The following is a 27,714-nucleotide window of genomic DNA, read 5'->3' as shown; positions in this document are numbered from 1 at the left end:
AGGAGTCGAAGGAAGAAGTTGACGATGACCAGACAGAATCCTGTGTTTGAATGGAATTTATGCGTCATGCATGAGGTGTATGAATATGCAACAGGTTATTGTTTTTAAGGGTTAATGCTTTGTTAACAGGTGTCCTTTTTCGGGATCGTGCTGCCCAGAAAAGGTACCCGGACGTCCGTAACTCTTTGTATTTATTATCTCATATTGTCCTAATTCAATTTGTCCAAATTATTATTACTTTAATTGTATTACTATTTTTAATAACCATTTTATTATTACTAAACTTTAAACAAATTTAAAAACAAGTGACTGGCGTTTTTCACGGACTCGATAACCTTGGGCTGCCTTTCCAGCCTAAATGATTCTGTTATTTTCACGATTTTGCTCCAGCCGGAGCAGCCCCGGCCGCGCTTCCCCCGCCGCCCTCAGGTAGGGCCCGCCCCTCCGGCCCCTCATGGCGGCTGCCCAAGCTGCCCGTAGTGCTGCCGGAGCGGAGCTGAGGGGAGCCCGCCCCGCACCGCGCCCGCCGCCGGCACCACGGCGCTCCCGGCTGTGCTGGAGCCCTGCAGGATGAGGCGGGAGCGGCGGTGCTGGCCCAAGAGAGGCAGCGGGGCCGTGGAGGGGCGGACAGGCGCTGCGGGCAGCCCGGCGCGCCGGGAGCAGGAAGGGCCCGGTAGCGGCGGCTGAGGGAGGGGAACGGGAGGGAAGCGGGGAAGGGAACGGAGGAAGGGAGGGAGAAAGGGAGGCCGGGCCGCGATGCCGCTGTACGAGGGGCTCGGCAGCGGCGGGGAGAAAACCGCCGTGGTGATCGACCTGGGACAGGCCTTCACCAAGTGAGTGCCCCGCGCTGAGGCCGCGATTTGGGGGTGTCCGGTCTGCGGAAGGGAAACATTCAGGGAGACCTCAGAGCTCCTTCGAGTGCTTTAAAGGGACTCTGAGAGTCCTGGAGGGGGATTTGGACAAGGAGCTGGAGTGACAGGACATGGGGAATGGCTTCACGCTGACAGAGGACAGGCTTAGATGGGATATTGGAAAAAATAATTCCCTGTGAGGGCGTGAGGCCCTGGCACAGGATGCCCAGAGAAGCTGTGGCTGCCCCTGGATCCCTGGAAATGTCCAGGACCAGGGATGGACAGGGCTCGGAACACCCTGGGATGGTGGAAGGTGTCCCTGACCATGGTTTCTAAGTCCCCTTCCCATCCCAAGAATAATTATGTGAGGTTTTCCCCTTTCTGTCTTGATCTGTGTGGTGTGGAGCTGGTAATGAACAGCCTACGTTTTTAATGTTGTGGTTTAGATTAAAACAAGATTTAGCTCTAGTGCTGAAGCAGGAATTCTCGCTATTTTTTTAGTATTTCACCTCGTGGGCCAAAAGCTTTGTTACATGGGAATGGGAGGATTTAACAGAGCCTACATGGATGGGGACAGGTGATTCCCATGGGTGGATTCACATTGACAGCTTTTCCCAAGTTTGTAGTGCTTGTGAGCTTTTATTCCTTGGCCATTGTTTATCCAATAAAACCCTCTTTTGGAAATGCCTTTTCCCTGAATAGTGTGTTTCTAGGATCTGTTTCCAGCCTTCATTCTGATAGAAGTAACAGGAGCTGAATTGTATGAGAAATGTTTGTTCTGTTGCAAATAAGGCTGAAATTAGCTGAAAGTTCAAGGAAAACACTGGGACTGCACAAGCTTCTGTTTGAGACAGAAGAAGAAAATTAAATTCTGAATTCAAGAAATTCAAAATTCTGCTTCAAGATTTTATTTTTCTGAAATGGTCCAACATGTTTACACTTGCCAAATCCCAGTCAAGCATTAATTGACTTTTTACATTAAAAGTGCTCCAAGTCCAGCATCTTTGCAGAAAACTGTATTTTTCCTCAGAGATTTGTAGTTACTGGGAGGGACAGGGGTGAAACAAATATCAGGCACTGTGGCTAGAACAAACTTTGAATTTATTTTGCTTTTAACTTCCTTTCTTCAGTACAGAGTTCTTGTGTGTTTGAGGAAGACCAGGTGGGTTTCTGGAAAGTTTGATTTGGGGTTGCTGCTGTTTTTAATCCTTTTGTTGAGAGAGTCAATAAAAAAGATACAAAACCTTTAAATTTAAATTTTTAAATTTATCTTCAAGTGGTTGGATAGGAAAACTGTGTGCAAAACCCCTCTCTGCAGTAGGAGAATTCCCTAATTCATTACTCTGTGATGGTCCCCAGGCCCAGGGGGTCAAGTGATGACTTTAAATAATTTAATAAAATCAACATTTTCTTTCAGGTGTGGGTTTGCAGGAGAAACAGGACCCAGGTGCATCATCCCCAGTGAAATCAAGAAACCTGATGCCTCAAAGGTGAGCTGGTTTTATGCTGTTTGTTATGGCATAGAAAGAATTTGCAGGTGCTTTTTCTGTCCATCACAAGCCATTTTTCACTGCCTGAATAAAATATTCTGAAACTTTATTATTACATTTTTCATTATTTTAACTGCTGCATTTAAAAACTGTGGGTAGGTGCAGGTAAGTGTGATGCCAGTGCTCACTGACCATGGAGCTTGTGTTTTGGGGCATTTATTGAGAAATAATAATAATAATAATAATAATAATTCTTTTCATTTAGTAGAGGTTGGAAAACTAATTCTAAGCTGCCTGTATGAAAAAATAGCATTAATTAACTGGAATTCAGTTATAGGGTGGGTTTATGTGGTGTTTTAAGGACAAAGAGCAAATCAGGCAGGAGTGAATATTTATATATAATTTCAGATAAAATATATATTATGTATTTTATATATTTCTTTATATATCCTGTGAATATATGAATATATATAGACATACATATATATAATATATATTTTTATATACATAATATATTTATTTAAATATTTATATATTATAAATATATAAAATATATAAATATTTATATATTATATACACTATATTTATATAGTATATATTTATATTTATTACAATATTAATATTTCATATATAGAATATATTTAATATTGTATTATTAAATAGTATATATTATATACACGATATTTATATTATATACAATATATATAATATAATATCATATCATATCATATATTTATATTATATTTATATTGTCTATAATATATAAATATATTTATATTTATATAAACATATATATTTGTATAAATTATTATATATTTATATTATATAAAATATATGTATTGTATACAATATATATTGTATATTTATATATTATATACATATTCTATATTTATATATTATAAATATTTATTTTATAAATATATATATTTATTTTATATACAATTTATATATTTCTATAAGTATATAAATATATATTTATAAATTTATACATTTATTTATATATTATATACAATATATTTTATATATAATATATTTATATTTAAAATTATTTTATATACATACATAAAACTAATTTTATAATAATATCTTATAATAATGTATATTATTATATAGAATAATTATTTATTTCTATATAATTATTTATATAGAAATATAAATAATTACTGCCCAGCATTGGAGCTGACTGGGGGTATTTTCCCTTCCCAGCCTGTCAAGGTGGTTCAGTACAACATCAACACAGAGGAGCTCTATTCCTACCTGAAGGAGTTTATCCACATGCTGTATTTCAGGTAAGAGACCTTCCAGGCCTTCCCTGAGCACTTCCAGGCTGTGAGCAGGGGATGGGCACTGCCTGCTTTGATAAGAACACTGAGATAAGGCTGTGCAAGGGGCTGCCAGGCTGTGGTGGTGCTGAGATCCAGGTTATCTCGCAGAGAGTTCCTGTCCTGCAGCAGCAGTTGCTCTGCTGAAGCAGGAGGTGTTTGATAAATGACCTTTGAGCTGAGGGGTTTATAAAGGGCCTGAGGAGGGGAAGGCATTCCCTCAGGACTTGCATTGATTTTGGGAGGGCTGAAGCTCCTGTCAGTGCAGAACTCTCCCCACAGTGGTTTGGAAGGAGGAATCTTTACCTGTGGAATGTTTTTACCTCAGCAGTACATCCCTTTATTCTGTTTTTAGTACCCTTAGTGAATAATGAAATTGAGCTTGGTCTTTTCTCTTTGCTTCCAATCCATATTTTTCCACAGTGAAAACCATCACAGGGAAACCAGGATTTAATTTCTGTGCCTCAGATCTGCTGTGGGCTGGGTTGTTTTCTTCTCCTGTCCTGGACCAACACTTTGCAATTGGAATCTGGACAATTTCATCCTCTTCCACTGAAATCAGAGCATCAGAGTATCATCATTCTTATGTGCTTTATGACACTGGACAAGCCATTGATGTCTTATTCTTGTGTTATTTTATATTGATTTAGAAATGTATAATGAATTCCGTGACTTCCTTTTAGGAAAGCACTGAGGTTTTTAGGTTTGTGAAAATCTTTGGGTCTGCTGTAGCAAATGTATCTAAGTGCAAATCTTTAGGATTTTTGAGGAAAATGGAATATGACTGTAGAACAGATCTCATAATATCTACTTAAACTTCCCAATTTTATTTTGCACATCTTTGTCTGTTTTTAGGTACCTGCTGGTGAATCCCAGGGACAGGCGTGTTGTGATCATAGAGTCAGTGCTGTGCCCCTCACACTTCAGGGGCACCCTCACCAGGGTCCTTTTCAAGCATTTTGAGGTGAGTCTTGCACAGAAATTTGCACATTTGCTCCACTTGCCAGGAAGAATTTTGCTGTAAGTACCAGATGTGGGAAATAAAAATGGAAATAGTGGCAAAAGAGTGAGAGGCATAAAAAAGAAAATTCAGATGATGGTGTGAGGAAGTAGGGCATGGAAGTTGAATTGAAGACCATTTTGTTCCTTTCTGACTCTTCATGAGGCCACAAAGCAGCAGCAGCAATTAACAAGGCTCTGCAAGGTTTCCCTGCCTTGTGGATAACACAGCTCACAGTGCACTGTCCCAGACAGATCCAATAATCCCCACTGAGCCCTGCCTGCAGCCAGGATTTCTATTTAAACACTTCTTAGTGCCCTGTCAGCAAATCTCCTGATTTCTGCCACAGTCAATATCTGCCCAGCACATGGCTGAGCCCATTTGGAGAGGAACTTACCTGAAATCAAATAGTGCTCTGCCTAATCAGCCTTTGTGAAGAAAAGTTGTGGGTAATAAAACCTGTGGCTGCCCTGGAGGTGTCCAAGGCCAGGCTGGATGGGGCTTGGAGCAGCCTGGGACAGTGAAAGGTGCAACTGGATGGTCCTTAAGGTTCCATCGCACCCAACCAGTCAAGGATGCTGTGAAAAGTCTGAACCTAATTCTTGTGTAGTTGTAACATAAAATGTTTTAAAAGGTGACTCCATGCTTCTTCAGTTCAGACAGGAAAAAGTTCAAGGATTTTCTATAAAATTAATGAAAGCAGTTTGACTTCACTGTCCTTCCACAGCACAGTTACCAACTGAGCTCAAACTCCTGTATAATTCTTTCTTACAGAATTTTACCAATATTTACAGAATATTGGTAAAATTTTCTGATCACTTCACCTTGCTGAAAGATTTCAGTTGGTTTTTTGTGGTTTTTTTCCTAATCCCTTTTGCAGCAATAAAATGTCTCAGCTAAAGCACATCCCATGCAACATGGTTTATTGAAAATGGCTCAGGTATTCAGTCATATTTTGATGGAGAGACTTTGTAATGTTGAGAAGCCAGTTAACACTGATACAAACTGAATTCTCTCTGGTTTCTATTTTCTGCTTGGTGCAAAGAGTGGTTTATTAATACAGGGTCAATATTTTGCCTTCTGGCTCTGGGTTAAGGGTCAGTATGGTTCCTGTAAGTGCAGGATTTATTGAAATTTCTCATTTAATTCACACTTCAAAGTGTTCTTTTAATGGAACTGTTGCTTCTAGAAAACTTGATTGATGGAATTCTGGGAGAAGGAAGTAATTCTCATGTAATTTCAACTTGAGTTTCCACATTGTTTTTATGAGAATGTTTCAAACAGCCTCTTCTGTTTGGATGCAGCAGTGTTTATAATAAAGCACACTTTTATGGTTTTTTTAGCTCTTTTATTCACATCTTCAAGTTTTTACAGCTTTTGAAGTGGCTATATTTCAGCTTCTTTCATTTTTTCAATAACAATAAGAAAGTGGACATGAGTTTTATAGCCAACACTTGCTTTTCTTGCAATCCATCATTACTGAAGTACCTGGTGTGCACCACAAAGAAGATGGACACAGAATCTGGAATCCTGTTGTATTTGTTCATTAGATTACTACTGGAATAATTCAAGTTGTTTTGGTTTTGCTTTTAAAATGCCATTCAGGAAAGGCATCAGTGCTTTGTTTCTTTTTTGTTTCCTTTTTCCCCTCTTCTGTCAACTTTGCTTTTGGTTTCTGTGCAGGTACCTTCTGTTTTGTTTGCTCCAAGCCACCTGATGTCTCTCCTGACACTGGGGATCAACTCTGCCATGGTGCTGGACTGTGGATATGCAGAAAGCTTGGTGCTGCCTGTATCCTTTCTTTTCAGTGGGGCTGCCATGAAACATGAGATTTTTATTGATTAGAAATTCACTTTGGACAAAAGCAGTTAGAAGGTGGCAGATGCAAGGGATTGTAGAAGGGAAAAGGCATTTTATTCCAGCAGATTGAAAGCTAATGTAAAAGAGATTTTCCTGAACTTTCTGTAGATCTATGAGGGAATTCCAATCCTAAGTTGCTGGGGTTCCCTTCCCCTGGGAGGAAAGGCCATCCACAAGTAAGTTCATAGTTACCCATTCCAGATTACAAATTATTTACATGTCAAAGTTCCTCTTTGACCATGAGCAAAAATTCCTTTTCTAAATCATAACTTGCTATAACATCGTGCTGTAAATTTTTTAAATTAAAACTGTGCAGCTGTAGCTGATGTGGTAAAATCTGTGGGAATGGGGTGTCCTTAGGATTATATTTACAAGGATGTAACTGCAAGGAATAAATCCTGTCTCTGGGTTCATGGATGTCTCTCCCACCCTCCTGTGCTCTGTTTCAGGGAGCTGGAGTATCAGCTGCTGGAGCAGTGCACAGTGGATACAGGACTGGCCAAGGGACAAAGCCTTCCCTCTGTGATGGGTAAGGACTGGGGTGGGCAATCTGTGCTGGGAACAGAAAATAAAATGGGTTTAGGATTCTCTGTGTCTGCTGTGGCCTGCCTGCATGAGTTCTGTCTTGGCATCCTGGCCTGGAGCAGGAGGTTGTTGTTCCCCTGTACTCAGCACTTGAGGCCACACCTGGAGTGCTGTGCCCAGCTCTGTGCCCTCACTTTGGGAAGGACATTGGGACAATGGAACATGTCCAGAGGGGACAACAAGGCTGGAGAGGGGCTGGGAACACAAACCCTGTGAGGAAGCCCTGAGGGAGCTGGGGGTGCTCAGCCTGGAGAAAAGGAGAGTCAGGGCTGCCCCCATCACTCTGCACAGCCCCTGAAAGGTGCCTGTGCTCAGCTGGGGCTGGGCTCTGTCTGCAGCAGCACTGACACAGCCAGAGCACACAGCCTCCAGCTGCACCAAGGGAAATACAGGTTGGATAGCAGGGAAAAGTGTTTTACAGAAAGGGTGAGAAAGTTCTGGAGGAGCAGCCTCCCAAGGAGGGTTAGAATAATTCACAATTCCAGCACCTTGCCTGCATTTCTTTGGTGTCAGCCCATGAGGAAGCCCAGGGAATGAGCCTGGGTGGTGGAGCTGAGCAGGAGCAGCCTCCCAGGGCAGCCAAGGTGCAGCAGCACCTCCCTCCCTCCCTCCTGGACACCCAGGCACCCTCTGCCAGCTCTGCTTTACAAAGGCAGGAGCACAAAAAGCTCCTGGATCAGGAATGCAACAAATCCCATCCTCAGCAGGTGAAAGGCAGCTCTGACACTCCTCAGTGAGTGCTGCAGTTCCCAGTTCAGACCCAAATCTGCATCAGCTTCCTTAAAAAGTTCAGTGTCTTGAGCTTATCCAACCTTCAGCTGACTTTGGGTTATTTGATTTTATCTACAACTCCCTGAAAGGTGAAGGTGGCTGCACTCAGCTGGGGCTGGGCTCTGTCTGCAGCAGCACTGACACAGCCAGAGCACACAGCCTCCAGCTGCACCAAGGGAAATACAGGCTGGATAGCAGGGAAAAGTGTTTTACAGAAAGGGTGAGAAAGTTGTGGAATGGCTGCCCAGGGAGGTGGTGCAGTCCCCATCCCTGGGTGTGTTTAACAAAGCCTGGATGTGGCACTGGGTGCCGGGGCTGAGCTGTTGGGGCTGGGTTGGACTCCATGATCCTGAAGGTCTCTTCCAACCTTATAATTCTGTAATTTCACAAGTGTATTATTTTTATGACAAGCCTCTTCTCCCAGCAGTTTTGAATAAAAGCTGAGATAAAAGTTCTGCAGCAATTTTTCAGTCAGTTTTGAGCAAAGGCAAACTTATTTCTGTTCTTAATATCTTTTCTACTTTGGAAATCTTTGAAAGCTGCTGTCAGAGTGAAAGTTTAATCTATTAAATGTAATTCAATCTTAGAACAAAAGTTTTTTTTAAGCAGGAAGAGAATTTAAGAATGAAACTAAGTTTTTTTTTTCTTATTTCAGGTTCAGTCCCAGAAGACATAGTAGAGGATATAAAAGGTAAATTTGTTTGCTTTGTATATCTCTATAGTGGAGTGTGATAATAACAAGTGTGCAATATTTTACATTTAGGAATTAAAAATATTTTACATTTAGGAATTTATTTCTCTTCTCTGCTGTATTTATTACCTTAGATGAACTTGTGTTGTTCTTCCTCTTTGAAAGCAAAACCAAAACCAGGTTTTGAATTCCTCTTTCACTTTAACCTCTGTGTTGTTGAGTTGCAACTTTTAGATATATTTGATAGGTGGGCATAGAAAGAGGATTGCACTGTTGTGTAGTGTTGTTTATAGATTAACTAGAAAGGCTCAGTTTGCTTTAAAGTAAATTTTTCAAAAAAAAGTATTTATAAAGATGTTTTGGGGTGTTCAGGCAGGCAAGAGGAGACAAGAACTACATTTACTACACCAGAAAAAGTAGATTCTTTCTTTGGGAGAACTTGGGTGAATTCCTATGTGATTGTTACGTGTGCAACAGAGAGAAAAAGATGTGTTTTCAAGAAAACTGTAACTAGTGTGTATCCCTTGGGTCAAATTAGGAAGAAATCCTTCAGTCAAATGCAAAATAAATGCAGCTGGTGCTTTGGAAATGGAAGTTGCTTTTCTGATTCCTGGACTTGCACACTTTTTCTGATAAGTTGTGTTTTCTGTGCAGTCTTTTGGAAGCAGAGTCCCCAGGCTGGGGATGAAATTGTTGCTGTCTGTGTTGAAGGGTTGTTCCTTTGTGACAGCATGTCATGGGGAAGATGCTCACCTGTGCCAAATGCAATAATGAAGTGTACAATAACAGTGGGATACAAATGAGGCTGGGCTCTGTCAGTGTTGTCTGGAACAGAAAACCCCTCTGGAGTTCTCAGGGTGTTGAAGAGTTGCAGGAAGGAAAATGTTGCATGGCAGGAGTTTGTTTAGGAAATGAGCAATGCCTCATTTGAAGCTGTGGTGCAAAGGCTGCAGTGAAGGCAGGATACAGCCCCTGGCACCTTGAGGCACCATTAAGAGCATCCCTCTGGCTTTAAATCTTGTGTGAGAAAGGACAGGCAGGATTTCCAACATGATTTTAGTGTCAGCTTTGTTTAACTTGTGATCTAGAGAGCACCTGAACTCTGCTGGGGTGTAGAGATTGCTTCTCTTTGCATTTATTTGATAATACCTTGGACCAGCAAGGGCCTGGAGTGTGTGTTCTTCTCTAAATTAAGAAAATTATTGGTTTTGCTGGTGATGAAAGGATCCAGGGCCTCACTCTGCCCCTCTGTTCCTTCCCTTCTGCTCAGTCCGCACTTGCTTTGTCAGTGATCTCCAGAGGGGGCTGAAAATCCAGGCAGCCAAGTTCAACATTGATGGCAGTGCTCAGGTGAGTGGAGGAGGAAGCTCTTCCTGCTCCTTTGAGGTGGCTGCAGCCTTTTTGGGCTCTGAAATAATAATAATAATACAAGTTTGGTTATGTTCCAGCGTCCCTCACCACCTCCAGACGTGGACTATCCCTTGGATGGAGAAAAGATTCTCCATGTAGTTGGGCCCATCAGGTGAGAAATGCCATGGCAGAGTATTTGTCATAACAAGGATATATTTCAACTCCAAAAGCACATAAATGTAGCTATGATACTTTCTGAAAAATCCTTTTTTTAGGATTTTTCCTCCTGAGAATCTGAGAGGCCTCAGGAACAAAATGTAAACAATGATTATCTGCTGCTGTGGAATGCAACAGGTGCATCTGTGATTGGTCTCATGTGGTTGTTTCTAATTAATGGCCAATCACAGCCCAGCTGTCCAGACTGTCTCAGTCAGCCACAAACCTTTGTTATCATTCCTTTTCTATTCTTAGCTAGCATTCTGATTAAATCCTTTCTTCTATTCTTTTAGTATAGTCTTAATAGAATATATATAATAAAATAATAAATCAGCCTTCTGAAACATGGAGTTGCAACATTCTTGCCTCTTCCCTCATCCTCAGACCCCTGTGAACACCATCACACATAAGTTTTCATAAAATTGGATTTTAATGAGACGCTTGCATATGCTTTTAATGCCTCTAAAGTGAAAGCTGTGTGCTGGGCACAGTGCAAACCCACCAGGGGAGGGGGTGGCTTCTCCAGAGCCCCTAGAGAGGGTGAGAACAGAGAGGTTGGCAGGATGGAGGAAGAGAAATGTGTGTCAAAGCCTGATAAGAGGGACAGGTTTAGTGATGTGAACAGGGCATTTGAACCTGGACAAAAGGAGGCTCAGAGGAAGCCTCACTCTGCAGCTCCTGCCAGGAGGATGCAGCCAGGGAACAAGGGGCAGGACAAGGGTGAAGGGTCTCAGGTTGACTTGGGGAGGTTTAGATGGGGTATTGGGGAGAATGTCTTCACTGAAAGGTTGTAAAGCACTGGGCCTGCCCAGGGCAGTGGTGGAGTCACCATCCCTGGAGGTGTTCATAACACACCAAGTGTGGATGTGGCACTTGGGGACGTGGCTTAGGGGTGAACAAGGTGCTGATGCTGGGTTGAGGGCTGAATGTAATGACCTTAAAGCTCTTTTCCAAAGATTCCATGACTGTCCCAAGGAGCCCATGATTGTCCCCTCCCTGCTGGCACTGCTGTGTGACAGGAGTGACAAATGTTGGAGCAGAGGGCTGGAGTTATCTGCAGCTCTGCTGTGCCCAGTTCAGCCCAGTGTGTTGTGCTGCTCATTAACACTCACTCCCCTCTGTCTGTGCCACAGAGACTCCGTGGTGGAAATCCTCTTTGAGCAGGATAATGAGGAGACATCTGTTGCCACTTTGATCTTGGATTCACTGGTTCAGGTACTTTTATATTAGAAACAGTTTAGGGAATGCCTCCAGCCTTAGACAACCTGCAGTTAAAAATGACTCCAGACTTTGAGTCCTGCAGGCTGCTGGTTTACCTTTGCTAGAAGAAAATTAATTTGGACATCTTTATTGCAGGCAGTATATTAAATTTAGTGCAGAATATTTTCTTGGTGTATACAAATGCTTCACTTCTTATTATATTTAGGAAAAAATGCATTAGAAAACCACTATAAATGGAAATTTTCATTATGTGGTGGTGTATATATGTTAATTAAAATTGGCTCCCTGTAGCTATTGATGCCATTTAAATAAGTTTGCTGAGATGCAATTTATTGGAGAGCCATGGACTTGGCTGATATGACAAACATTTCAATTAGAATCCTTTATGAAAACAAATTGTTTAAGAAGTTCTGTGCCTGGAGCCTTCACCTCTGCACCTCCAGGCATTTCCTTTGCATTTCTCTTGTTATGTTGGTTATTTTCCAGCTAAATATGGTGGGCATAGAAATGGGCTGACTTTCTGAGAGACCTCTGAATGGCTTCCAGCTCAGGCAGTTTGATTTATTTTGGTTTTTTTGTGTCCCTGTGTGCCTTAGTGCCCCATAGACACCAGGAAGCAGCTGGCAGAGAACCTGGTGGTGATCGGGGGCACTGCAATGCTGCCGGGCTTCCTGCACAGGCTCATGGCTGAGATCAGACACCTGGTGGAGAAACCCAAGTACAAGGAAGCTCTTGCCACCAAAACCTTCAGGATTCACACTCCCCCTGCCAAATCCAACTGTGTGGCCTGGCTTGGAGGTAAGAATGGGAACAACTGGGAAGAGGGGGTGAAAAAAAACCCTTCCAAGTGGGATTTGTGAGTAAAACCTTGTATTTTTAGGGTTAACAAACCAGAACAATTTATGTGCACCAAATTCTGTGGTGCTTTTCTTCCCTGGTCAGCTGCTGTGGGCTGGATCTTCTCACAGCTGGTGGGAATTTGTGGTGCAACTTTTTGGGGGTAAAAATTGCCCTGAACACAATGGGGTTTGGTTGAAGTGCTTCAAATATCAACTTTGTTTTAAGAAGTGGGTCAGCCAGGCCAGGTTTGCTGTCAGCAGAGAGCAGATGATTCCTTGTTCTCAGTTAATTTCCTGGGATATAAATAAAGCAGTTTGGGACTAGCTGGGCTGCTGAGGAGGAAAGCAGCAATATCCATTCATCCCTTTAAATTTAGGGGCAGAGCTGAAATATCCCAGTTAAGATTCTTGATGGGAAGAAGCAGAAAGAGAAATTCTCCATGGAATTAATGCAGATTTTCTTTTTCTTTGGCAGGAGCAATTTTTGGAGCTCTCCAGGACATCCTTGGGAGCCGCTCTGTGTCCAAGGAATATTACAGCCAGACCGGCCGCATTCCCGACTGGTGCTGCCTCAACAACCCCCCCCTGGAAATGATGTTTGATGTTGGGAAAGCACCCCCACCACTGATGAAAAGAGCTTTTTCCACAGAAAAATAAGCACTTAAATTCCACACAAGGATTCTGCCTCATTTCAGCTGCATCCATGTGCTTTGGTTTTTGTTCATGAATTTGTGTGTAACACTATTAAATATGAACAGTGTGGGTGTTGTCAGGGTATAGGCACTAACACTATTTAAAACCCTGTCCAGTTATAGTTTACAGACTTAACTCTGGCAGCTCCTCTGCTCTTTTGTCTTGTTTTGGAGAAATTCTGTCCCCTCACGAGCTGTTCCCTACTGAGTTGTTTATTATTTATCTGTATAGTAAATGGCATTGCTGAGAGAATTTGGTTTAAGATATTTTATTTCAAGCATGTTGAGAAGAATGAACAGCACTAGGGAAACATCTGTGGGAATTTTTAGTGCCAACTTCTGTATTAAAATATTCTACCCTTGAGTCACATGTGAAGAAATGGTTTGGGGCTGTTTAGCAAGGGTAGTGGAACATTATTTCCCTTGTTTTAAGAGTTTTAGTAGAGAATTCTTCTGCCTGTAATCCTCTCATAGTGCTGAGCTAAAACCTCCAAGAAAAATTCCAGCAGTGTAAGATTATAAATGAATTATAAACAGGTTTGAAGTCATACTTGACTCATGGTGACTGAGGTGTAAATCCTACTCTGAAGAGCAATTTTTGTCTCAAATTTGGGAAATAAATATAACATTTTTTGGGGTGGTGAAGCCTTTCATTGGCACAAACATGCTTTTTGTGACAGATCTCCCCCTGCTGCCCACCTGCTCTGTGCCTGAAGCACGACTCTGCAAGTCAAACAGATATTTAAATAAATCCTCTTCTGGTGAACCCTGGCACAGGGAATGTGCTACAGCACTCCAGTAACTCCTGCATGGCTTTGTCATTGTGTTTTTCCTTAACAGGTGCTGTTAGTTTTTATAGCTGTGGGGTGAGGTTGGTGTTTCAGGGATCATCTCCAGGCTGGATAAACAGACAGAGTCTTGTTGCCAGGCACAGAGAGGTGTACAGAGCATGCAGCCTTGGCTGTGCTGCTCATTTTCAGTCACAATCTGGGAAATTTGGGGTGCAGGTTTTATTTTACCTCAATAAGAGCTGAAGCAGAGCTTCCTGAGAGAGGAATTTGCCATCAGCACGAGTCCCATGGAGCTGGGAGCTCCTTCCCTTCTCAGGAGCTGGAACTCCTACAGAGCCTGTGGTGGTGCAATGATGTCATTTTCCTGAACTGCAGCAGACTGCAGCTGAGGAAATTCAGGATATTCTTAGCCCTTCCTTTTCAGGGGTATTTCTGTGCTGCTCTGTGCACGTACCCTGGGACCTCTCCCGGCGTGTTCTGCCACCTCATCCTCCTCCTGCCCACTCACATCTCCTCCTGTGGGCTTTCTGCATCACTGACAGCCTCAGCTGCTTCTGTTCCACGTGGCAGGGACAGAATTCCTAACTCCCATTTCCTGCTGGGTCAAGTGCAGAGTCCCAGGACCTGCTAAGGCAGATTTTTATTTCATTGAAGGAGCGAGAAACTCTCTTAATGGTGTGCCCTCAGAGATCACACCCTAAATGTGTAATGGTGTAGAAATGGCTGGGTTTTCACCCTGGCTGTTGTAGTTCTGTCCCTGGCACAGCTGTGGGATCTGTGGATCCTCCCAGCAGACAAACTGACAGTGTGTGCCTGGTTTAGCAGGAGGACAGTGACAGACACAAACCCCTGCAGTGACTGGAGGATTTCCCTCTGAGGTTCCTCATTCCAGCAGCCTGGTTTGGCCAATTGCAGACAGCTCCAGGTGAGTCCTGACTGGAGGAGGATTTTGGAATATTCATGAGCCCGTTGTGGTCTGCATCTCCCTGGGGAAAGTGGCTTTGTCTCGTTCCCTCTCCCTTTTGGTGGAATCAGATTGTCTCAAGTCAGAAGGGACCCCTGAGGCTCCTGGAGTGCAACTCCCTGCTCCTTGCAGGAGTACATGCAGTAAATCCCATGGCTGAGAGCATTGTAGAGATGCTCCTTGAGCTCTGGCTGGCTGGGAGCACTTCCCCGGAGATCCTGTTCAGTGATGGACCAACACAAACCACAGAATCCCAGAATGGTTGGGTTGGAAGGGACCTTAAACCTTACCCAGTTCCACCCCTGCCATGGGCAGGGACACCTTCCACTATCCCAGGCTGCTCCAAGCCCCATCCAGCCTGGCCTTGGGCACTTCCAGGGATCCAGGAGCAGCCCCAGCTGCTCTGGGCACCCTGTGCCAGGGCCCCACACACTCACAGGGGTGAATTTCCTGCTGCCCTAAAACCCCCCAGCTCCCTTCCCCTGGGGCTGCTCTCCTGTAGTTCCTGTGTTTAACCAGGGTTGCCACATCCCAGATGGAGAATCCCACCCTGGCTCTTGTTACATTTCCAGCTCCGTTCCTTATCCAGGTATCTCTGTAATTCCTCTTTTGTCTGTGGGGGAGCCCAGAGTTCCTACTTGATGAACACCTGTTTTCTGCATTGTCTATTAAAAAATAAAGTGTTATGGGATGCGGTGTTTAGTGGTCACTACCCAGCTCCTCACGGCTTCTATTTTGTTATGCACGTGACATTGTTGCATGTAGGTCACTTACAAAAACTGATTTTCATAGGTATTTACCGACGATTTTCCCTCAGGAGTCGGCGTTTCCCGCCTGGAACGTTTTAAGAAGTTCAAAATTAATGCGCCCAACGTGGGGCTCGAACCCACGACCCTGGGATTAAGAGTCCCATGCTCTACCGACTGAGCTAGCCGGGCGCTGTGGAGGCTCATCTCGTTACACATAATTTAATGTAGCGTATGATGACGTCACCCCGTGCGAGCAGCGCGGCGGCCAATGGGAGCGCGCGTTGCTGGGCGGTGGGCGCGGGACGGGCTGGCAGCGGCGCCGCCATGAGCTCCATCGGCACCGGGGTGAGTGCGGCGTGAGGGGCGGCGGGGCCGGGGCCGCCACGGGCACAGCGCGCCCGCCCGGCCGCCCCCGCCGGCCCCCGCCCCACCCGCGGCCTCACCGGGCCCGCGGCGAGCGCGGCGCGGCGGCTCCGGGGCGCTGCGGGCGGCTGAGTCACTGCGGCCCGGCAGGCCCGGGGAACCGGCGGCGGGGCGGGGCGGGGATAATGCACTGCTTATACTCCTCTATATAATCTACATTGTGCATTTCTAATATATTCCTGTGATCCATGCGTTTGAATTAAGTGGGGACTTGCAGGGAAGCAGGGGAGGGACTGTGGATCGGGAGCTGCAGTGATGTGGCAGAGAGCAATGCGGGTACACAGGGCAAAGTGAGGTTGGATATTGGCAAATAATTCACACCATGAGGGCGCGGGGCCCTGGCAGTGCCCAAGGCCAGCTTGGATGGGGCTTGGGCTCCCTGGGATGGTGGAAGGTGTCCCTGCCGTGGCAGGGGTGGAACTGGATGATCCCGAGGGTTCCTTCCAACCAAACCACGCTGGGATTCTGTGAAATGTAAAGGCAGACAAATCTCCCGTGGGTTTGGAGTGTTGTGTAATGCTCAGTGATTTCACATCCAGCACTGTGAAATGGCCTCTCCTGGCTTTTTTTCCCTGTGTTCTTCTGTTTCTGTATCTTATGTGAGAGCTCAGCCTGCTTTGGGTATTTACCACCATCTCTGGCAGTGACAGTCTTGAATTTTTTAAATGAATAGGCTTAATTTTTTAAATGAATAGGTTTAAATGAATCTGAAAATGTTGTGATAATTTGTGGGTTTTTCTTCCTGAAAATTGTGTCTTTTTCTTCAGTATGACCTGTCAGCCTCCACGTTTTCTCCAGATGGCAGAGTGTTCCAAGTGGAATATGCTATGAAAGCTGTGGAGAATAGCAGGTAAAATACAAATGTCTGTATCAAATATTTGCTCTTTTGGCCTCTTTTACAGCAGTGCTGTTGGGCTAGAGAAACATGAGGGTAAAATTGGGGTGGTAAAATGAGTTCTGATCTAAAAACCCATTTTAGGGATGGGAGTGTCTCTGCTCCCTGGAGTGTGTGGGAAGGAATGTTGGGAACTGGAAAGGCAGTGAGATGGATTGCCAGGGTCACCCAGGGCTCTGTCTGCTCCAGATCAGGATTAGAATCACAATCCCAGGATGATTTTTGGGTTGAAAGGGACCTTTAAGACCATTTTGCACCCCCTTGTTTTCAGTGCTGGAGTTGTGACCAACCTACCTTGGGAGAAATCTTATTTCTTCTGTCTTGATAATTGTCTGTGAAGTATTTTACCTTGTGAGGAACTGACATTTTTCTTGTTTTCCAGTACAGCAATTGGGATAAGATGCAAAGATGGAGTTGTGTTTGGAGTAGAAAAATTGGTGCTGTCCAAGCTCTACGAGGAGGGCTCCAATAAACGCCTCTTCAATGTCGACAGACACGTGGGGATGGTAAGGCACTGCAGAAATTGTGAGGTGACCCCCTCAAAAGGATCAATTTATCAATCAGAGAATCAAAAATAAGTAGATTAAGAAGGTAATGTTAATGTGTCTGTGTATAAAGTCAGAAATGCCAGTGGGTTTTACTGTTTTTTGTTATTTATTCTTTTAAACATACATAAGTAAAATCCAAACTTAAAGTAGAAGACGGAGGCTGTTTGAAATTTTTAGGAATGTTTTTCCAGTTGTTCAGACTTGTATGTAAGTATAAACACAAGTGTTAAAATGGTGCTTTTTGACACAGTTACCAGATAAGGTGTTTAGGGAAAACATGCTGCACGTGAGGTTGTGGTGGTTTCTTCTCAACAGTGTGGAAATCACCTGAATTCCCTACAGGTTGTGTATGGAGGACAGGGCTGTCCACAGTAGGTGTGAGTGGTGCCAGGGAGTGCTGCGGTGTGAGAGGAGCTGTGACTGCAGGGGATGTGCAGCCTTGCTTGGGTTGGTGCAGTCTGGTCAATCAGGAGATGATAATTAATGAAGATAACTTTGGTTATTGGTGTTCCTAGAGGAAAACTCAATACATGATGGCATTGGCACCTTCAGAGGCTGCGGGGAGATGGGCAGTGTGGGTTGCTCCATGGCAGGGCATGGCTGAGCCCCTGCCAGCTGTGTGAGTGTGTGCTCTGTGTGTGTGTGCTATGTGTGTGTGTGTGTGTGTGTGTGTGCTATGTGTGTGTGTGTGTGTGTGTGCTATGTGTGTGTGTGTGTGCTGTGTGTGTGTGTGTGCTCTGTGTGTGTGTGCTCTGTGTGTGTGTGCTCTGTGTGTGTGTGTGTGTGCTGTGTGTGTGTGTGTGCTGTGTGTGTGTGTGTGCTGTGTGTGTGTGTGTGCTCTGTGTGTGTGTGCTCTGTGTGTGTGTGTGTGTGTGTGCTGTGTGTGTGTGTGTGCTCTGTGTGTGTGTGCTCTGTGTGTGTGTGTGTGTGCTCTGTGTGTGTGTGTGTGTGCTGTGTGTGTGTGTGTGCTGTGTGTGTGTGTGTGCTGTGTGTGTGTGTGTGCTGTGTGTGTGTGTGTGCTCTGTGTGTGTGTGTGCTCTGTGTGTGTGTGTGCTGTGTGTGTGTGTGTGCTGTGTGTGTGTGTGTGCTCTGTGTGTGTGTGCTCTGTGTGTGTGTGTGTGTGTGTGCTGTGTGTGTGTGTGCTCTGTGTGTGTGTGCTCTGTGTGTGTGTGTGTGCTATGTGTGTGTGTGTGCTCTGTGTGTGTGTGTGTGCTATGTGTGTGTGTGTGCTTTGTGTGTGTGTGCTCTGTGTGTGTGTGTGTGCTCTGTGTGTGTGTGTGTGCTATGTGTGTGTGTGTGCTCTGTGTGTGTGTGTGTGCTCTGTGTGTGTGTGTGCTCTGTGTGTGTGCGTGCTATGTGTGTGTGTGCTCTGTGTGTGTGCGTGCTATGTGTGTGTGTGCTCTGTGTGTGTGCGTGCTATGTGTGTGTGTGTGCTTTGTGTGTGTGTGTGCTTTGTGTGCTGTGTGCTATGTGTGTGTGTGTGCTATGTGTGTGTGTGTGCTTTGTGTGTGTGTGCTATGTGTGTGTGTGCTTTGTGTGTGTGTGCTATGTGTGTGTGTGTGCTTTGTGTGTGTGTGTGCTGTGTGTGTGTGTGCTGTGTGTGTGTGTGCTTTGTGTGTGTGTGTGCTTTGTGTGCTTTGTGTGTGTGTGTGTGCTGTGTGTGTGTGTGCTGTGTGTGTGTGTGCTGTGTGTGTGTGTGTGCTCTGTGTGTGTGTGCTCTGTGTGTGTGTGTGTGTGCTCTGTGTGTGTGTGCTCTGTGTGTGTGTGTGTGTGCTATGTGTATGTGTGTGTGTGTGCTCTATGTGTGTGTGTGCTTTGTGTGCTTTGTGTGTGTGTGCTTTGTGTGTGTGCTCTGTGTGTGTGTGCTCTGTGTGTGTGTGTGCTTTGTGTGTGTGTGTGCTATGTGTGTGTGTGTGCTTTGTGTGTGTGCTCTGTGTGTGTGTGTGCTCTGTGTGTGTGTGTGTGCTGTGTGTGTATTGTGGGTGTGTGCTGTGTGTGTGTGAGCAGCTCTGTGTGTGTGAGCAATTCTGGGTGTGTAAGCAGTTGTGCTCTCTCCCTGCAGGCCGTGTCTGTGTGTCTGTGTGTGTGCTGAGCTGTTCTCTCCCTGCAGGCCATGTCTGTGTGTCTGTGTCTGTGTGTCTGTCTGTGTGTCAGAGCAGCTGTTCTCTCCCTGCAGGCTGTGTGTCTGTCTGTGTGTCTGTGTCTGTCTGTCTGTGTAAGCAGCTGTGCTCTGTCCCTGCAGGCCATGTCTGTCTGTCTGTCTGTCTGTGTGTCAGAGCAGCTGTTCTCTCCCTGCAGGCCATGTCTGTCTGTCTGTCTGTCTGTCTGTGTGTCAGAGCAGCTGTTCTCTCCCTGCGGGCCATGTCTGTCTGTCTGTCTGTCTGTCTGTCTGTGTGTCAGAGCAGCTGTTCTCTCCCTGCGGGCCATGTCTGTCTGTCTGTGTGTCTGTCTGTCTGTGTGTCAGAGCAGCTGTTCTCTCCCTGCGGGCCATGTCTGTCTGTGTGTCTGTCTGTCTGTCTGTGTGTCAGAGCAGCTGTTCTCTCCCTGCAGGCCATGTCTGTCTGTGTGTCTGTCTGTCTGTCTGTGTGTCAGAGCAGCTGTTCTCTCCCTGCAGGCCATGTCTGTCTGTGTATCTGTCTGTCTGTCTGTGTGTCAGAGCAGCTGTTCTCTCCCTGCAGGCCGTGTGTCTGTCTGTGTGTCTCTCTGTCTGTCTGTCTGTGTGTCAGAGCAGCTGTTCTCTCCCTGCAGGCCATGTCTGTCTGTGTGTCTGTCTGTCTGTCTGTCTGTGTGTCAGAGCAGCTGTTCTCTCCCTGCAGGCCGTGTGTCTGTCTGTGTGTCTGTCTGTCTGTGTGTGTGTCAGAGCAGCTGTTCTCTCCCCGCAGGCCATGTCTGTCTGTGTGTCTGTCTGTCTGTCTGTGTGTCAGAGCAGCTGTTCTCTCCCCGCAGGCCATGTCTGTCTGTGTGTCTGTCTGTCTGTGTGTGTGTCAGAGCAGCTGTTCTCTCCCCGCAGGCCATGTCTGTCTGTGTGTCTGTCTGTCTGTCTGTGTGTCAGAGCAGCTGTTCTCTCCCCGCAGGCCGTGGCCGGGCTCCTGGCTGACGCGCGTTCCTTGGCAGACATTGCCCGTGAAGAGGCTTCCAACTTCAGGTCTAACTATGGCTATGACATCCCCCTGAAGGTGAGAGGGCAGCTCTCAGGGCTTTTGCCTTTTATTCTTGACATGAGAATGAAATTTTATTCCTTGTTTTATTTTTCCTTTTTTTTGCACACAGCACCTTGCAGACAGAGTGGCCATGTACGTGCATGCCTACACCCTGTACAGTGCTGTCAGGCCCTTTGGCTGCAGGTGAGTCTTGCACACACACTCTGTTTGTAAATAGCTTTTGCTTCACAGTTGCTGGAGCTGCTTCAGTTGTCTGAGTTCTTTTTGGAACCTGGAATTAGTAACCTACAGTTCCTGTCCTAAAGAATCCCTTCCCTTTCTTTTTGTGTGTGTCTGACACCTCAGGTGAGAAATTTATATTCCCATAAGGCTCTGCCAGCCTTCTACAGAGCTGGTTATTTGTCCCAGGTTTTTAAAGTTTGAGAGCTTGTGCCAGTCAGTCTGTGCTGAACTTCCCTGTGCAATCCCCCTGCTTGCCCTGACAAAGAGCAGGGTACAGCTCCTGTGTGACTCTGGTGCAAAGGGCTGATAAACAGAGACCTGCTGCCAGGCCACTGATCAGGAAAATGCTTCTGGCAACGTGCAGGTGCTGTTGTGAGGCAAATTGCTCAACAGTGTAGGAGGACAGGAGGAGTTCTGCTCCAGGAAGGGTGTAGGAAATCCAAGCTGGTGTAGTCTCTCTAGTTCTGTGTGTGTTGGTGCAAGGAAAGGTTTTAATTTCTCTTTTCTCCTCCAGTTTCATGTTGGGGTCCTATGACAGTGATGATGGTGCACAACTGTACATGATTGATCCATCAGGAGTTTCATACGTGAGTGTGTCAAAAACATTTCCATCTTAGCATAAATTCCTTTTCTAGTTGGGAAAATAGTGAGTGTTGGTCCCAAAGAGCTGCTGTTGTTTTCTCCTTTTGCCTGGGGAGATCTCTGCTGAATCACTGCTGCCCCTTTGCCCATCCTTGCTAAACAAACATTGTGTATTTCTTACAAGTGCAGCTGGGAAATGAGTTTAAAGCTTGTCTGTCAGAAATTGGGAGTTCATGCACGTGGCTGTGTCCAGTGAGAATTCCCATGCACTGCTCCAGAAAGGCAAGAACTGCAGTGATGCCCCCTTCTCTAAATGCTTCAGCTAAGAGAGGGCTGCTCCTCTGGCACTGCCTGCCAGCAGCAAACCAAAGCAAAACAGAATTGTTATTAACTGTTGTTAGTGCTGCATTTTCAGCTGTGTGTTACACAAAGTCAATGCACACTCTTACTGCTGGATTTCCTAAAATTTTCTTGCAGTATATCCAGTACCATGGCTGTTGAGAGAAATAGAAATGTTTAATTTTTATGTGTTTACACTCAAATACATTTAGGTGGGTTTAGCTTGGGGTTTGCTTGGATCCTGTAGAACTTCTGTAGCTCATATTTAACTTCTCTCTTCAAACTAATTCTAGTTTATTCGTACATTTTTGTAACAGCAATTTAAAAAACCTATTACAACATTTTGAGCTGATAAATTTCTTTCCAGGAATTACTGAACACTTTTTTATCAATAGTGGTGGTACTGATGTAGTAATTGGACTCTATTCAACAATTTGGGCATGTGCCCCAAGACAGAACAATACCAAGGTTTTTTTGGCCTCTCATTATGAGTAAGGTGGGGTTGTCATGTGCTAAGTGACAGTAAGAGGTGTAGAGGGTCTGGTACTTAATTAGATTTTAATATTGTTTATTTCTTTTTTTTTTAGGGTTATTGGGGTTGTGCCATTGGTAAAGCCAGGCAGGCTGCAAAAACAGAGATTGAAAAACTCCAGGTATGGTGTAACAGTGTTGTGCTGTCTCAAGACAAATATTCCTGCCTTACCATGTTACCTTTTGGGTGCCTGAAATACATAAAATGCAGGAGAAGCAGGTGAAATATTTTCTTGTACATTTGCCAGTGAGCCAAGTGAGTCAATATAAAAGTATAAATGAGTTTTTAATTCTGAATGAAAACCATATGGCAGCATTGTGCAGGGTGCTGTATTTATTTTTTCCCAAAGGTTTTAGATGATTCTTCTGTTTAACAAGTTCACAAAGGCTGCTCTTGCTAAGGACAAACTGGTCTGTGGAGAGAAGACAACCAAAAAGTATTGAAGTGTGCTTTTAGCTGATTGAAATTATTTTAGAATCTTGAAAGATTTCTGTTTTCCTCATGTGTTTTAATATCTGACACCCTTGGAAACAACATGGAACCAAATCCTTCTCCTGGTCTGTCTCATGAAGTTATGTGATAAAATATAAATATATTTTTGGCCTGCAGAGGGATGTCACAGCTGTTCAAGGAAAGGTTCAGACTTTATATGATTGTTATAATTTTAAGAATAGCCTATTTATGGTGCTTTAGCATCATGACTGAAAAACTACAGGAAAAATGAGAATGTTCTAGACTTGATTCACTCAGTTTTGAACACCAAATGAAAGGTGAGAGGCCTGCATGATCATTTGATCTTTATACTGGAATTGTGGCACCTGGGAAATCATCATTTCAGTTCCTGTGTGTGCACATTGGTAACACACAAATTACTCCAAATAGTTCATTTTCTGTTTGTGCAGTGCTGAAATTTTCCAAAACTTCTGCAGTTTCTGATGTGAATTCCTGGAGCTGGACAGCAGAGCTGTAAATGCACACTGTAACAGAGGTGTGGCACAGGCCCTGCTGAGGTGATCATTTAGGGGGTCCCCAGTAATGAAGTGTGGGATCCTGCCCCAGCTCTGTGGGCTCAGTCCAGCCCCACCTGCCCATAAATTTTGTCCACTGTGGACTGGGCAGGTTTGCAGGTCACAGCTGATTTTGACAAGGTGAATTTGTCAAAGCTAAGGTGGGAAAACCAGAAGTACAGAAGGTTTTGTGGGGTGATCCAGCTGATGGCCAGCTAGGATTTGTTTGTTGGGAGAGATGAGTGCAGGTGGAAAGGGAGAGGCAAGCAGGGAGTCAGGACTTCATCCCTGCCTTGGGGGGCTGCAGAGCAGCTCTGGCTGGGGAGGATACACTCTGTGAAACTCTGAGGGGGCAAGAAGAACACCCTGGTTTTCTGGTGACATCTGGTGACCCCGACGTGATTCGAACACGCAGCCTTCTGATCCAGATGTCGCAGATCGACACGAAGGGACACAGGCACACACCGCTCTCAGGTGAAAGGAAAAAAGGGCAGTTTTATTCTCTGACTCCACTATTTATAGTTTTACAAGGGTGACAGTGGATTGGAAGGTGACAGTACCACCTCTGCAATGCCACAGGTCAAACCAACAGTCCATCAAATCTCTCTTCCTCCAAAAGGAATGAAAAACAATGAGTTGTTTACAGAAAAAGTGTGTGGGAAAGTTCACTACAAGAATGTCAACATCAGAAGGCTTAGAAAATCCTAGAAAACCAGGGTGACAACCCTGCATTGATCACATCCTTTGCATTTCATGTCTGCAAACTCAGCTGTGGGAAAACTTGTAGTTGTGCAGAGACTGCTTTAATCTCTTCATCTCTGCAGCTCTGATACTGTTCTAGGTTTTTGATACATGGACAAGATCATGATTAACTCCTGGGATAAAACTGCTCACATTGTTTGCTTTCATTGTCTGCAGAATTAACATACCTGGGATGGGAAAAGGATAATGGCAGAAATTAAATTGACTTCAGTTTTCTTTCTTGTAAATATGCATGACAGTAGTAGAGCTTTGGGTTTCCTGTTTGACTGCTCACTTTATATGCATGAATATTCATCATTTAAATGTTTGTGTGACACAAGTTACATTTCTGTTCTGGACTGAGTGTCACAAAGGCAGTGGCTCTCTGTTCAGGGAATTCTCCAGATGGGATTGTGATGGCACATTTGTCTAACCAGGCATGGGCATTTCTTCTGTGCCTGTTGCTTCACCCCAGAAAGGGCTGTGACATTCCACATGAACTCTTGTCATCTTAATCCCTTCACCAGTGCCTTACAACTGCCTGCCACACAGAGAGTTTGAAAATGTTTTGGGAATGGGAAGAGATGGTAAATTGCATTAATGAAATATAGGAAAATATATTACTGCTTCATAGACCAGAAAAGTTGAGCTATAAAACACAAGTTTATTATGTCCTGGAAATTTGCACCAGCCTTTGTTCTGATGAACTGTGAAGCTGCCAAAAAACTGAGAAAATGTGAAATGAGATGCTGATGCCTTGCTCAGGCAGGCAGTTGGTTGTAAAACAATATTCTCCTCTTGGGGCATTACTTAAAACCCAAAATGACTTGCATAAAATGTTGGTAAGACCACAAGTATTCCTGTGCTGCCTAGAAGGAATGTCCATATTCCATGTGAATATATGTGGCTATTTTATATCAGTTGAGCATAAAGCATCCAGGAACAAGCCAAGCTTTGAGGATGCCAGAATCACCAGTGTAGCTGCTAAGATTTCAGCTGATGAGTGCTTTAAACTGGGAAATTTCCAAGTAGTTTTATTTTCCTAGAATCTTTCAGTTGTAAGATTCTTCCCAGGAAGAATGACTTGCATAGAGCAGGCTGGAAGATGCATTGTAGAGAAGAAATTTAGTTTTGGCTTTTTCTGTTCCTTTGACTACTGAACATGAAAAAAAGCTCATCAGGCACATGCACAGCCTCTCCTGTTCTGACTCTGTGGAAGATTTATATTTTTTTATTAAACGTCTCATCTCTGTATGTCTTTGGCCTGCAGATGAAGGAGATGACGTGCCGTGATGTTGTTAAAGAAGTTGCAAAAATGTAAGTCTGCAACCTGTTTTTCCAACTTGACAAAAATCCAGCCTGGTGAGCTTGCTTTGGTTTCAAACTGAGGCTGTTCCTTTTCAATTGGGTGTTGTGTGTTGAAATGTCTGACTCTAATCCCTGGTTTTAAAATATTTAAACCAAGTGACAGATGAAGGGCAACTTCTTGGTGTGCTGCTTCTGAAGTAGGACTTGTTTGAACAATGACCTGGTGCTTCAGAGAGGAGCTGCCCACAAGTGATGCTGAGATCTTGGACCCAGCCTGAAAAAAAGACTCAAATGCTTTGGACAGAAGCAAACTAGAACTTTTTAAAAGGACTATATTCAGTATAGATTTATTATCATTAGACATATAAAAATAATTTCTGATAATGAGAATACTTCTGTTCTAGTTCTGCTTCAGCTCAAACTCAGCAGCGGCTCTAGACAGGGTCCTGTTTCACAGCTCAAATTCAGCTCCCTATTAGCACTGAGCAAGATAGCAAAGATTTTAATAACTTTTAAACCTAAAATAGTAGGCACAGTCCAGAGCAGTGATTTCTTCAGGAGCCTGTGAAGGTGGCAAAAGGTTTGTAACCAGCTGAAACGTGAGAAAGGCCTGGAGATCACCTCAGCTAGCAGACAGGGGGTTCTGTAAGCACAGAGGGGCATTTTCCTGGACACCAGTTTCACTTCAGTCTTTACATTTGTTTCACAATAATTCCACTGAAAGTGCTGCTGAAGGTGTCCTGCCTTCCTCCACTGTCTCCAGGGTTTCCACATTGGATAGGAATTGCTGGTATTTTTCAACTTCTGACTTAGTGCTTCCTGAAGCAAACTACGAAATACAAAATACAGGCTTCTTAAACAGTGAAGCCACAGGTTATTGTGAGTCCTGCTGTTTGGAGTGTCTCAGCCCAGAATTGTTCCAGTTTGTTTGCATGTTCTGCCACAGGATGAATCAAATCAGTTTTGTTATTGCAGTGTTACCACTTCTGTCCCACAGGCTAAGCAGTGATCACTGCTCTGGCTGGCACTGTGTGTGCTGTGATACCACTTGGGAGTTTCAATTCCCATTTCCATGTTTGCCATGAGCACCACATTGGAAATCTTCTGTACAGACTTCTGATTAGACACAAGATACTGTGCCTGATTTGGGATTTAGTGTTAAGTGTAAAGTGCAGTAGGATTTGCAGGGGAAATGCAGGACACTCCAGGCTGCATTAGAACTGGTCTAGCAGAAGCAGGCAGTGATGATGCAGCCTTGGTTCTGCAGCATCTAAATCTTCATGTTTGTTCCAGTTAGAGCAACTTGGACATCTCAACCTGCATCTTGCTGTAATGATTTAAGGTGTTGTTAGATTAGCAGTTAAGCTTGGAAAATTCTCTGATGGTTTTTGGTGGGGGAGGAGGCACAGGGAGAGTTTCTATTAATCATGAGAATACTTGAACAGAAGAAATCTGGGACAGGAACAAAGTATATTTAGCCTGTTGGTCAGTCTGTTCTAATCTGTTCTTTGTCTGTTCCTTTCAGAATCTACATAGTTCACGATGAAGTAAAGGATAAAGCTTTTGAGCTGGAACTCAGCTGGGTTGGAGAAAGTAATGCATTTCTATAATTTCTATAAGCACTCCAGAAAATTTATAACTTTTTGTAACTAAAGCAAAAACATTGCTTCTTAAAATTCGCTCTGTATGTCAGGTCCTTGTGTGAATTGTAATTCAGACATATTCTTTTTATTGGCAGTAACCAATGGAAAACATGAAATTGTTCCCAAAGACATCAGAGAAGAAGCAGAAAAATATGCCAAGGTGAGTTATGACTTTGGTGTTGTTGCAGTGCTTCAGTGTCAAACTGCCGAGCTGCCTGGAAAATGTATCATCCCACATCCCTCAGTGTGAGCTGGGTTATGGGAAGGGACAGGAGGGGAGGCTACAGTGTAACCCAGGATGGTTCTGCTCTCAGAAACTGTTCATTCACAGCCTGCCACAAGTGGGGTCTTTCTCCTTTAAAGGTCTGTACTGATGGGAATTGTCCTGCTGCCTGCAAGGGTTTGGGTCTGTGAGAGGGGTGTGAGGCTGCAGCAAACTCATTGTGTTTATTGCAGGCTGAATTATAAAACAACTGTTAGACTATAATTATACTTTCTTTTTTTAAACAGGAATCTTTGAAAGAGGAAGATGAGTCAGATGATGACAATATGTAACACATTGTTACTCCAAAACAAGTCCAACTTTTCTTATCTTAGAGCAGGTTTGTTTATAATGCATTATGCATGGGATGCTGTTGTGTTCTTGTTGGAAGAAACCAACCGACCAACTTGCACTAATAAATTTTCCATTTTACTGTCTGTTAGCTTTTATTTCAAAATGTATAGGCCAGCAACTGTATCTAAGGAGAAAAAAAGGAAAGACATTATCAGGCTGCTGTTGCTTCCTAAGCACTCCATTTGAGCCAGGCAATGCACAGAAAAACAATCTGTTTATACACCAGCCAAGTCTCTTGTTAATGCTGCATAGTTTAATATTAAAAATTAGCACTCTGCTCTTCCTCGATTAACCAGCAGCACAAT

The 27,714-nt window shown here is 44.2% G+C and overlaps 2 protein-coding genes and 1 non-coding gene across 3 annotated transcripts; 2 read left to right on the top strand and 1 right to left on the bottom strand.

Moving 5' to 3' along the window:
* The first annotated feature begins 700 nt into the window (after positions 1 to 700).
* On the top strand, positions 701 to 13,141 carry ACTR10 (actin related protein 10). Its single transcript, XM_059475064.1, has 13 exons — positions 701 to 833; positions 2,269 to 2,341; positions 3,548 to 3,630; positions 4,519 to 4,627; positions 6,347 to 6,454; positions 6,632 to 6,699; positions 6,973 to 7,052; positions 8,535 to 8,570; positions 9,841 to 9,920; positions 10,019 to 10,092; positions 11,270 to 11,351; positions 11,954 to 12,155; positions 12,672 to 13,141. Exons 1-13 carry the CDS (start codon positions 757 to 759, stop codon positions 12,851 to 12,853), a joined length of 1,254 nt encoding a protein of 417 aa, XP_059331047.1. The 5' UTR covers positions 701 to 756; the 3' UTR covers positions 12,854 to 13,141.
* Positions 13,142 to 15,508: 2,367 nt separating this feature from the next.
* TRNAK-CUU (transfer RNA lysine (anticodon CUU)) lies at positions 15,509 to 15,581 on the bottom strand. The gene has a single exon. It is a non-coding gene; the product is annotated as a tRNA-Lys (tRNA).
* A 103-nt stretch (positions 15,582 to 15,684) lies between these two features.
* PSMA3 (proteasome 20S subunit alpha 3) lies at positions 15,685 to 27,492 on the top strand. The gene is made up of 11 exons (XM_059474141.1): positions 15,685 to 15,737; positions 16,583 to 16,665; positions 17,093 to 17,216; positions 20,333 to 20,434; positions 20,529 to 20,602; positions 21,156 to 21,228; positions 22,150 to 22,215; positions 25,113 to 25,159; positions 26,676 to 26,743; positions 26,889 to 26,953; positions 27,304 to 27,492. The coding sequence occupies exons 1-11, from the start codon at positions 15,717 to 15,719 to the stop codon at positions 27,346 to 27,348; spliced, it is 768 nt and encodes a 255-aa protein (XP_059330124.1). The 5' UTR covers positions 15,685 to 15,716; the 3' UTR covers positions 27,349 to 27,492.
* The last annotated feature ends 222 nt before the right edge of the window (positions 27,493 to 27,714 follow it).

The sequence above is a fragment of the Ammospiza nelsoni genome, chromosome 6, assembly GCF_027579445.1.
Source record: "Ammospiza nelsoni isolate bAmmNel1 chromosome 6, bAmmNel1.pri, whole genome shotgun sequence".
In the NCBI taxonomy this organism is placed as follows: Eukaryota; Metazoa; Chordata; class Aves; order Passeriformes; family Passerellidae; genus Ammospiza; species Ammospiza nelsoni.
Note: the sequence above shows the minus strand (reverse complement) of the source record. Positions and strands in the feature narration are given on the sequence as shown.